Source organism: Brachyhypopomus gauderio, chromosome 15, assembly GCF_052324685.1.
Source record: "Brachyhypopomus gauderio isolate BG-103 chromosome 15, BGAUD_0.2, whole genome shotgun sequence".
NCBI lineage: Eukaryota > Metazoa > Chordata > Actinopteri > Gymnotiformes > Hypopomidae > Brachyhypopomus > Brachyhypopomus gauderio.
Window position 1 is genome coordinate 1,581,840 of NC_135225.1, and position 12,880 is coordinate 1,594,719.

General features: G+C 42.0%; 2 protein-coding genes across 6 annotated transcripts in view; both read right to left on the bottom strand.

Moving 5' to 3' along the window:
- LOC143476717 (uncharacterized) overlaps window positions 1-12,880 on the bottom strand; it is a 62,759-nt gene that overhangs the window by 15,381 nt on the left and 34,498 nt on the right. The window lies entirely within an intron of this gene.
- Window positions 9,087-12,311, bottom strand: six2a (SIX homeobox 2a). The gene is made up of 2 exons (XM_076975354.1): window positions 11,301-12,311; window positions 9,087-9,934 (listed from the first exon to the last, which is right to left on the bottom strand). Exons 1-2 carry the CDS (start codon window positions 11,858-11,860, stop codon window positions 9,628-9,630), a joined length of 867 nt encoding a protein of 288 aa, XP_076831469.1. The 5' UTR covers window positions 11,861-12,311; the 3' UTR covers window positions 9,087-9,627.

Genomic DNA, 12,880 nt, shown 5'->3' on the forward strand with positions numbered 1-12,880 from the left:
TCTCGGTTTTAAACCCAGTTAAGCTTAAGGTGAACTCGCGCTGCCCACCATGATGGGGCACTGAATTAAAGCAAGTGGGATTAAAAACTATAATTCTGTTAAAGGCGTATATTCCGAGGCCACACGGGTCTATGATACAGGATCAGAAATGTATTCGTCCTCGTTTGAAAAGTTAATTTGGAAGATGTCATGCACTCAGACGTCAGATATTCCAGATTTGCCTGACAGATACACACACACACACACACACACACACACACACACACACACACACACACACACACACACACACACACACACACACACTCCTGCGTCTTCACCGTAGCGAAAAGACACGCAACTGTATTTTCAGCAACTGTTCTCGACAGCTACTCACGAGGCACTTTTGCTAGCAAAACTCAATTGATATCACAGACGATGTTGCAAATAAATTAAATCAATTATATTTAATCTGTTCACTTTTATTACAATTTTACTTTTACATATAAAAGGTCAATGATTTTAAATGCATCTACTTCAAAATCTATTTTGTAGAGTACAAATGCTCCTTTCGCTAAATAACAATACTAAGATGATCACATTCATTTGGGCAAACGAAACACCGCATTTGTATTTGTAGACTTCCATATCAAATATATTAGTGGCACCCATGGCTGGAGTGGGCCACTTTTTCAGCCCGGGAGTTTCATGCCCAAATCCGGTCCAAAATTATTTCCCCCTCCCAATCGGCCCAAACTAGAGACTGACATGAGCCGGCCCTTCGGGAATCCTCCCGAATCTCCCGATTAGTCACTCCGGCTCTGGCGGCACCTCTGATATGAAATTGCCCAAACTATTGAGATTTAGCAAATGGAGAGAAATTATATAAATTTGGAATTAATTGAAGACTATAAAAGTTAAGTTCTAAAAATTTGAATATTTACAAAGATATGTGTCCACATCCTGTATTTAAAAAAAGTAATCTCAAAGGGAAAAATGAAACTGTTACTATTATGGTTAATCCAAACAAAACTGATTCTTAGATTATTCAATACTGCGGCCTCCAGGGTTTAGTGTTGGCCACAAAGTGGAAATCGCAAAGGTAGAACATTTATCTTAGCCAATAGACCGACTGTGGGGTGGAATAGGCAATTTTATGGAGGGAGAGAGAGAGAGAAAGAGAGAGAAGGAGAGAGAGAAAGAGAGAGAGAGAGAAGGAGAGAGAGAAAGAGAGAGAGATTTGGTCTCATAGTCTATCAACAAAACGCTGAGCGTCACGGGTTGAACCCTGGCCTGCTCCGCGCGCTCCCGCGCGTTCCCGCGCGCCTCCTCAATTAGCGGCGCTGCAGGCGGAGTCCCGCTGCGCGAGAGAGCTCGCCCCCTCGGCCTCAATATAGTCCCCACCGCCTCCCGCCGCGACTCTGCTCAACAATCATGAAACCATTTAGAAATTGACTCGTTCTGTAAATAATCTTTGACGCTCTAACAAAGACGCCATTCGAGAGGAGTTTATTAGCAAGAACCCATTTAAACACACGTCTTGTTTTACGCACAGCCAGCGGACGCTGGGGCCCATTGTGGGAGTGCGGAGTCGCAGCCAATCGGCTCCCATTTAGGACCGCTGCAGGGGTGGTGTAGGGGTGGTGGAGGAGTGGTGTAGACACACACACACACACACACACACACACACACACACACACCCGAGAACCGCTCAACCGAAGGACGGATACGTTGCGACAGATTGGCCTCCCAGCTGAAGTTAGCGCGTCTCCTTCAACTCTGATGTCCAGGGATTATACCATAGTCCAGCTCTACAGGGTTAGGATTACACCATAGTCCAGCTCTACAGGGTTAGGATTACACCTTCAACCCCAATCAGCAGTAAGACTGATACTTTCTACATAACCATTGTTTTCATGATCCGCTCGAATGTGTTCAACAGCATAATCAACAACAGTTAGCCAAGTACTATTATTATTAATATTAAAATAATATTGGGCATTTCTTGTGTGACATACGTTTATAATATTACGTACTATTACTGCCACTACTAATAATAACAATAATTAATATGATTATTATTATTTTATAATAAAAACAATATATTATATGTAATCTTATAAATGAACGTGAGATTAAATGTTTTGTGAGATTATTTCATTTCTACCAAAACCAAATATAAACACCAACATCAAAAACACGTCCGCGCTGTTCCTGTCTGTGCTTATTAATTTAAACTACGTTTAGTGCTTCAGTATGAATTACATACTGAGCTGAACACGCGTTCACAGCCAGTACAGTGACCAGTACCGCTGCAGAACGCTGGCCTGTAGTTCCAGAGAAACTTCGCACTTGATATTGTGTGCTTATATCGCCACCTTGTGGAGGACTTCGGAATAGGCTCGGCCTAAAGCTTTCAAACAGCGACACTACAGGGATCATCTAAATTGTGCATCCTGTTTCCCAGGTGTGTTATAAGCCAAAAATAATAGTTTACGGTATTGCAATGCTTTGGTTGAGAGCTGGAAATATTCAGATAGTTATCGGCTGAAGTTTAACTTACATATGAGGGGATAAAAATAGCGAACAGAAGAGAACTTTGGGGTCAGGGTTGGAGATGCTTGATTCCCCCTGGTTTAAGGTGCCACGTGACCTTTTTATTCTTCATCACCACTTCGTTTTCGTGTTACTTCCATCCACCAAGAGACAGTGCTGAACGAGTGTGGAGTCGTGGACATAAATGTTTCATCTTGTGAACATCAAAATGATATTTGGACTCTGAACTGGGCTGTACATCCATTTGTGCAAGATCTCAAAACGAGTTTGAATGTAATGAAGTCCCATAGCCCTGGTTCAGGAGTGGACAACTTCTTGGTCTCTGACGGGTTGGCCACTCATGCCCTAGTTAATGCTTCACCATTCTGTGAGTATCTGCTGTGAAAACCTCGTGGGTTTCGTTGAAGAGGCTTTTGGAGGTCCTGATACGTAAAGGCCCTGATCTAAACGGACTGTATTTCGGTCGTTAGTACAGGAAAGGCAGGATGGCCGTTACCTGAATTCAGATTCAGGCTTGATCCCCAAAGCAGTAAAAGGAACATGAGAACCTAGATCATAGTCTCAAGTGCAATCGGCAGTTAAGGAACTCATCACTTTAAAACATGTGGCCCGGGGCACTCCAACAGTGGATGTCGCGAATATTTCATGTTTCCAGTAGATGACACAGCTCAGTTTAAACGTTTGTAGTTGAGTTGTTATATTTGCCCAGAACATTGCAGCTGGGTTGCTCAAAGTGACGTCTCAGGACACAGACAACTGTCCCCGGGTGCAATAATGAACAAGATTAATCAATTATGTCATAATAAAATGGCCACAAAGCTTGCCTCTTTGTGACATATCTTCACTCATGTTAGGATAAAAAGACTTCCACATTCTATAAGTATAGGCCTACTTGAAATTCATAAATCACGAGAAATAATATATATTTAATCTATGTATACAAGCGAGAAGAGGTTTACTCACAAGCCACACAATCTCATCCGTAGTAGGCTACTGAATGCCAAGTTCGATGGATTAGTGTCACAGTATTGAAGTCGCCATGAATTAAAGTTAACGGAAAGGGCGCCATCTGCTGGACATCTGAACATCGTCGTTGTCTATTGTTATGTGAAGGTCATATAAATGTTAACATACAAGGCCCTTATAAACTCAACAAAATGTCAAGGTGTTATGTAATGATAGTAAGACATTACTTAAGTAAGACTTATAATTACCTTTTAATTTAGTGCAAATGGCTCCATAGAGGTAAATATAAAAAATATTATAAAAATAAAAAAGAACATATTTAAATTAAAAAGAACATACGTTCTTTAAACATACGTCTGACTTTTTGTTGTTGTATGCTTTTCGTTTTATGGATTTATATTAATTTTAATCAGGCTACCAAAGCCACATAGCACTTTTATTTAGCAAGGCTGATCAAGCTATCAGTCCTTTAAACTGATTGTCCAATATAAGTAATAATTGTACTAACGACTTGTGACACCTCGAAGGAGCGAATCACGAGTTAGAGCAGAAATAGTGTAATGAGGAATGAAACAAGAAACAAAGAGAAACGAACAGAGGACAAAATGTCACTTAAAAGAGTAGTACACAATAAAGTACACACACAGTGAAGGTATGGGCAGTAACGCTGAGAAGCTTCGCTGCAGGTCAGCGACCAGAAGGTGTCCACGATGTAGGGCAGGAACCATGAAGAGGAACCTGACTGGTGGACACGAAGATGTTGAGAAGGTGGAGACTGCTGGACTGGACGTGTGTGAGTGGCCGTATGGTGCTGGACACTGGACGTGTTTGGGTGGTTTATACATCACTGTTTCTTCCTGTTTGGTTATAGTTTGGAATTTTGACTTTGAATTGAAGAAACTAGAGGTAACTAGTAGAGAAAGACCAGACAATACTGTATTATTGTGTACATTGTTGTTTTATGAAACATTAAATATCCCCACCACAGAGGTTCATTAAAATTAGCCGCAATGCTGTCAATAAACAGGAAGAGTTTTTGTAAAAACTCCTAAACCGTCTCGTCCATTATGGACAGTGCCAAACTTCCATTTCTTACCAAAACTGTTGTGGTATGATAGTTATGCGAGTTAGTTTTAGTCGTTATTTGAATTTTGATTTATGATAGAAGTCATCATCTTCGTCTAAATGTCATCATTGTTATTTTTATGAAAGTTTCGACCACATAATCTGGTTGTTTTTAAGGTTTTCGTGCAGATATCAGATTACTTTACTTGGCGTCATTCCGATAACCACAGGTTGCTAAGTAACAACAATTAACGATGTGTTGCATCCACCGAACTTTAAAGTTTATGTTCTGGAGCGTCAACGTGATTCTTCCTCGTGACACGTATATCTGACGTCATTATACGTAATAATGACACCCAGTTAACGTCACAATTGGCAACATTTGTGTCAGAATCTCTGAAGATGCGGAAACAGCTAAATTAAAAGGAGCTATATGAGCACATAAGAAGTGAACATTTCTCTCAGTCATTACAGCTGTGTGGCTGTAGATATATGTAGACCGCACAAAGTGAAATGAAATATATATTATTGTGAGGTATTATAAACATGTATAGGTCACATCATCTTTAACTTACTTCGACTTGAGGATGGGCGCCTTCCCTTGAATCAGTTAACCATAACAGTTGCTCCACAGAAATCACACAAGTTTAGTTTCAATAAAAAGTGTTTTGAAGAATATGAACTGCAAGAAACTGTAATTTGATATTCCTATCGCCATTCTCACCGTGATCACTTTCAAGCACATCTTTGTTGTCTTTAGAAATATTTCACATTGGGCATTATTTTATGTGGTGTTGAGGAACCGCCTGGTGGGTATTTGGTATTTTTTTGTTTGCTTGAATTGGTAAAGGTCTCGGTTACTCCAAATCGCTGCAATATCAAAGTCCGTCACTAGAGGGTGCTGATGACATTATATATCGCGTAGGCTTATTTGTTAAAAGGATGTTTTTGTCTTTTCTGCACCTCAGACTCGAGTCGACCTATCCCGTGTAAGGAAACTACATACCAAACAGTAAATAAAATAAACATTAACGAAGAACACGTAAGATAAACAAATAAAATAAACAGCTGGCAGAAACTGAAGAACATATTGTCTCTTCTTTGCGGCACCGCAAGCATTTACGAGCAGTGTTGGTGTGTGTGTGTGTGTGTGTGTGTGTGTGTGTGTGTGTGTGTGTGTGTGTGTGTGTGACACAAGGTGTTATCTATCTTATCTGTCTCTGTAGGCCTTACTATCGGCGAACTCAAAGAATAAAAAGCTATGAAGACATAATGACACGTATTATGTCCCTTTAGGATTGTATGGATCATCTCGGAGTTTGTTTTGTATAACGAGTGCTTTCGAAGATTTGATGCTATAGATTGATTTGCGTTTTCGAATTACTGTAGCCTACAAGTGAACAGAAATATGTTAAACATTAAAAGCGTTTCCTCGTTGATATTCTTTTCAAATAAAATGATGAGCGAAAATTATTCGTTAAAACAAAGACAGGTTTAATTAGCATAATTGATTTTTGAACGGTTGGTATACTGTCACGTGTCGCTTCAGAAAGAAAGAAAGCAGAAAAAAACAGAAAACGGCGCATCAAACGTAGTTTAAATATATTGATGATTATTTTAAAAAATGCTACCCAGGGGAAAAAACATTTAATGGTTTTAAAGTTCATGTCCAGATGGACTCACGTAAACACTGTAGGTGTTAATTCAACACTAGGGCCTTTTGCAGTTGAGATTTGTGGAGTTACCCTGAGTTTCTCCATATTTGACCATTAAGGGAGATCGCGGAACGTGAAGACGTTGGTCATGATGCGCACGTTAAAGTCCTGTTAAAACACCTGTTAACGCCACAGAGCATATCAGTGTCCCACAACAATGAATAAACACACAAATTAATAAACACAAATCATTAACTGCATTCCTATTTGAGAGAGATACTTTTTGGATATACACTACAACAGCTAGGGTTCTCTTATTATTTTTAATTTATACTGCGAGGACAATGAATTTAAAGTTGGACTTTAAACAAAAATAAATGTTTGTATTGAATGACTCTAGCGGACATGATGATTACACAGATACTATCTGGACTGTTTGTGGGCAGGTTTGAAGAAACGCAGCGGTCTGGTCCAATATGTGAGATCTGAACTACAAAAGTTCCTCATACACGTAAACGCCAACGGTTCTTGATTATTGATATTTTGCATAGCTTTAATTTCGCAATTCGCAATTTTCTTTTTTAATGCAGCTGCGTGGTACACGGTGAAATGGACCTGGTCACGGTACCAGATACATAACTATAAAGAAGACAGCAGATTGACTATCGTCCATGTAAGAGAAATCTTTACATTTGGAATTTGTAGTTTGGAGTTTACTTTCGGTTTCCTGTTATAGTTTCGTACAGTTTCCCTGTAAATATATTTTCCAGTAAATAAATGTTACATTGTGTGGCCGGAGGGCCTTAGTTAGTCTGGCGAGTGGCGAGAACTTTTGAAGCATAATAGCCAAAGTGTGACGGTCTGTCTTTAAAAAAGGCTCATAGCAGCACTAGCACTAATGTCATTGTTAAAATAGACCTGCTAAATAAACCATATTACTGGGGAATGTGGGGCACACGTCGGATTAAACCACAGTCAAGTCAAAAGTGCAAGAAGAAAATAACCGTAAGTTTATAATCTGCTGGGAAGATGATGTCGTGGCCTGCTTGGCATTTTAAAACAGGTTACATTTAAATTATTGTGCTGCCGTGAGTGTTTTTGCTGACACTGTTTGTCCGACGAAATATACACTTGTAGCTACGATTAAATGTCAGAATGGTGTTAACATGGACGTGCATGTCATTTACAACACGAAGCCCATAACTGCGGTGTTACATTACTGCACAGGGCACCAGGCAGAAGCGTTAGTGGGTCCAGTCGGAACCACGGGCCTCTGAACCTTCTCTAGTCTTTCATTACAGATGTAGTTAGTATTTGAGACCGGTGGATTTAGACTATGTGCGGTGTAGACTACAGTTTACACTGCACAACACAAGGATCGGAACCAACAGTTCAAATCCCGTCGGTGAAGGTAAAGGTTGTTATTCCTAAAAACAAAACGCTGACGACGCTGAACTCGGATCACAGCAGCTACACACACTTCACGGGCCAACACCAGACAAACGCTACACACACACACCACGGGCCAACACCAGACAAACGCTACACACTTCACGGGCAACACAAGACTAACGCTACACACACACCACGGGCCAACACCAGACTAACGCTACACACACACCACGGGCCAACACCAGACAAACGCTACACACACACCACGGGCCAACACCAGACAAACGCTACACACACACCACGGGCCAACACCAGACAAACGCTACACACACACCACGGGCCAACACCAGACAAACGCTACACACACACCACGGGCCAACACCAGACAAACGCTACACACACTTCACGGGCCAACACCAGACAAACGCTACACACACACCACGGGCCAACACCAGACAAACGCGACACACTTCACGGGCAACACAAGACTAACGCTACACACACACCACGGGCCAACACCAGACAAACGCGACACACTTCACGGGCAACACAAGACTAACGCTACACACACTTCAATAAATTACTGACGTGTTGACACGAAGATTACAAAACGTCATTTTAAACGGTCATTTAATTAATTAAAACAGACAAAGTTCCCCACAAAGGAATAAATCACCCAAACAAGCACAGATCATTTTTCTGTTAATAGTCGGGCCTCCGGCGCACGCGACTAATCACAGCGAGCACGAGCTGAAAACATGCACGAGCTGCCCGCGTGCAGCACATCAAATGACCAGCAGAGCCCAGTGGGTCAGACGCAGTCTGCAGCGCTGCGAGAGGTGCACCGTGCACGACTCCTTCTCCTTATTGTACACGCATTAGTAGGCACATTCAAGCTAATAATAATAACAATAATAATAATAATCCCTTGATTTGTTGTTAATTCTCATATGCCCAATACCCCGCACACACACTTAGAAACACTGTGTCTGCTGTAGCCGGAGAAACCAGGTATTCGCAAACTTCAGGATTGAGAAACATGTACATTTAGGGACTTTTACAGTGCCTTCTAGCGTCATACATATTTATGTTGTATTTATATTGATTCAGAGACTCCAATATAACACCGACCGAGTTTACACTTTATTGGCACCTTAAATAACTAACTAACCCGCAAAAATCCTCTAACCCCAGATTAATGGGGGGTAAAGCCCTATTATTAGATAACCTCCTGGGTCACCTCAAAACCGACCACGGGGTGCATTACCCGCACGCGCAGCTTATTCGACGTAATTATGATCGCGTGTGATTTGGACGCTGGTGATTTATAATCTCAGAGAGCAGCGCGCACTTAAACACACGTGTTGTGGCCTGACTTAGCACACATGCAGTGTACTATAAGCCCACATATAGGCTAAGCATTAAATGAACGTTACACATTCAACAAAACAATTACAACACATGCTTTGCTCATTAAATGTACTTTAGTTTTTATTGTAAAGGGTATAAGAAACTATGGTGGGATCGAACTTATATTTTATTATTACTGATCGCAAAGTTTACATGCAGTCGCTTCCAAAAAAAAAGAAAGAAAAAAGAAACAAATAAAAATAAGAGATATGTTTAAAATAAACGCTGTGCTGGTAATAGAAACACTTCATACGGCGACACCCCATCAAAATGAAACTTAATATGGCCTTTAAGAAAATAAAAGAAAATGTAAACAAATGGGGTATACGACTGAGAGGATACGGATCTGTTGCAATCTAAAATATTAATGTAGCTGATAACAAGAAATTAGACATTTTAGTTCCGTGTCTTTGAACAATATACCATTAGGTTCTATAAAAATACCGTATCAAGGACCTTTTTATTGGCTTTGCTGTAGCCCGTCCAAAATAACATCCATAACGTTCTCTGTCCGGTATCTTCTCACTCCTGCGGCATTATTCGCTCCTGTCTGGAGGTGTCGTCCACGTTGGTGTCCTTTATCACTGGGTGTCCTTGTGTTACTTTAAGAACCAAGATCGACCAAGTTTGACGACATAGGGTTCAGTATAGTGTCGTGTAAAGAGTGGTGGTGGTGCACGGACTCCGCGCTCGGTACCGGGATGGCACTGGGCCCGGGCGGAGGCGCGAGGCCGTGCAGAGACTGCAGCCCCGAGTTTGACGTGAGAAGCAAAGCCGGACTGGACGACGTGTGATCCGGCGTCCCGGATGGGGTTTTGTCGTCGTCCGAGCTCCCTAAAATTGTCTTATTTCCATTCAAGGACGATGTGAGGGGGTTATGGCTGTTTGTGTTCGAGTTCTCGTTGTTTTCCCTGTGAAAATGGAAGCATGTTATTAGAACATATCTGGCGCACATCTATTTAACAGTATGCGCATTAAACCGAGATCCACGCATAATGAGTCGTGATTAGTTTGGGCGGGCGAATAATGATCGAAAAAGCACAATTAAACTAATGACGAAGACAACGACGACTTTTGGACATAAAAATATGTAACACAATAACATGAAAACAGACTTTGGCCTGAATACGTTACAGGCGTTTGCAGCGGTGTCTTATTTAAAAGAACACTTTCATAACACCTTCATCCGGTTTAATATCCTATCACTAAAAAGTTGTGTTCTTCGTGAAAATTAGAGAAAGAGCGGTTGGAGAAATTTTGTATGGATAGTGGAGGTGAAATTAAATATTTGCAGCAACGCAGAAGAAACCAAGAAGCATGTGCACGTGCATAGGCAATTTAATCCCAAAACAGGGCCTCAGTGTTCAGAGAAAATGGGCAGACTGTACGTTTATCTTATCGATCCTATTAACTGTAGTTTTAAAAGTCCACTTTTCCCTCGATGTAAAGGCAAGTGTAACAGTTAGCATAAACAGAACTAATCTTCCAGAACAAAACGGGTCTCAACGAATGTCACATCCAGGCCTGACCGTCGCACCATTCTCAGTCCTCTAGTCTATATTTTGCTACAACAGTTTGCGTGGACGAAGTGCGAATTTAACATGAATATTAAGAGCAGTTTAACGCTGCGGTTTCAGTCGCCAGCGGGTGAAATCAGACACACGATGAATTAACACCCAGCAGCCAGATCTGAGTTAAAACTAATCACTTCGAAAATGGAAAACAGTTATGTTGTAAACCCACAAAAGTTCGGTTTAGTCGTTGGACGAGAATAAATACACCTATTATAACAGTGTGTACTTCGCAAGAAAGGTATGCCCAATAACAAATACTTAGCAACAGATGTAATAACACAACAATAACAACAACAACGATAATAATATTTACAGTGTCGCAAATGTTGACTACAATTGATGTGATAGTCTGCTGGCCACAGGTTGCTAAGTTCAATCAAATTTTATTTATATAGCGCTTTTTACCACAGCTGTTGTCACAAAGCAGCTTTAAGTTCACTGTTTTACGGATCCCATTCCAAAAACATGTATTTACAAAACTGTTTAAATAATTGTTTTGCCTTTATAGGACAAATAATAATTTTCGAGTTTCCTTTTAGGTAGAATGAACTCATTAAATGTTTGTCACTAGACTGTAGGTCTGCAGCCCGACTCGGTGTCGTGTGGTGCAATCTACGCGTTTTAGTGTGAACTTTGGGACAGGCTGTTGGTCGGTAACGTTACACGCCGCCGTTACCGGGAGTGCGCGTGCACGTTCTCCTACCTCTCCTTCGCCTCCGCCGCTCGGTCGCGCTGCCGTCGGTTCTTGAACCAGTTACTGACTTGGGTGGTAGTGAGGCCGGTGGCCTCGGCCAGCTCCCGCTTCTCCCGCGGTGAAGGGTAGGGGTTGTGGGTGTACCACTCCCGTAACACGCTCCTGCTCTTCTCCTTGAAGCAGTAGCTGGTCTCCTCGCCGTCCCAGATGGACCGGGGCAGGGGGAACTTTCTCCGGACGCGGTACTTCCCCACAGCCCCAAGAGGGCGACCACGGAGCTTCTCCGCCTCGATGTAGTGCGCTTTCAGCCACAGCTGCTGAAGCTTCGGGTGGTTGTGTGGCGAAAACTGGTGGCTCTCCAGAATCTTGTAAAGTTCCCGAAAGTTTCCCCTGTGAAACGCGACCACGGCTTTTGCTTTAAGGACACTTTCGTTCTTGTGGAGATGTTCGCAGGCCGGTAAAGACCAGAGGAACCGACCGAGGCGCTCGATGTTCCCACCCTGCTGCAGGACCTCGCACACGCACGCCACCTGCTCCTGCGTGAAGCCGAAGGTCGGGAGCATGGACATGATCTGACACTTCTTCTGTTTTACGGCACTTGTCCAACTTATCGATAACGACAACGATTCACTGGAAAACAGTGTAAGTCCATGAACGACAAAAGTTCAAAGCGTCGTCAAATGTTGATAAATCCACCTCAGAGAGAAGCGGGAGATTCAGAGCCGCTCAAGCACGCGTAACGCGCCGTGCATCCATCTGAAAGGTCGGAGTGAAAGTTTCTCCTCCTGCGTGAGTCGCTCACCACCTTCACCATAACGCACTCCCCAAGACGGCGCGCGCTCGCTCCTTTTAATAATATTATTCTAAGCTGGCAAGAAAAGCGATTATGTGCGCCGTGATTGGTCGGTTATCTGACCCGGGGATGGCGAGGATAAGACAATAGTTTTAGTCAAATTATTCACCATGGTTACGCTGTCATTCAAAGTAACCCGATACGCTTTGAGGTGGTTCCCTGGCCTTGTTGAGAGATTACTCCCTTCATTTAAAACCCGCCCACCAGTAGAAATATAGCCTCGACTTTTCCTGTAGATTATATATATTTTTTTTTACCAAGGACTTGACAGACGGCTGTAGTAGCCAAAGAGGGCTCGAGGTGGACGTGGTTATCCCTCCGCACAGGACATGGTGGCGCTACAGCACGGTGCGCGTTAAACGTCCTGTAAGCGTCGCAGTTGGAAAGTGGGGAACCGTGCACAGGAAACCCACTGTGTGAAACCATCCGTATTTAACTTTTGATAACACGTCTTATGAAAAATACATCAAACGATTTACAAAGTACACATGGGCACCCTAAACCACAACAATACATAAATGAATGAATAAATGAATGAATAATAAGTAAAACATATAGGTTATTAATTAAATGTTCATGACCAGCAGAATTAATGTGTCAGTGTTAATAAATCTGCAGTAGGTTAAGGGTTAAATCGGTAAATTCTGAAAGGTAGTGTAAATGACAAAAAGACGTACTTGTTAAATAGTTACATATCCTATCGCATGAATTATTTAATAGTCATGGCAGGAGTGCT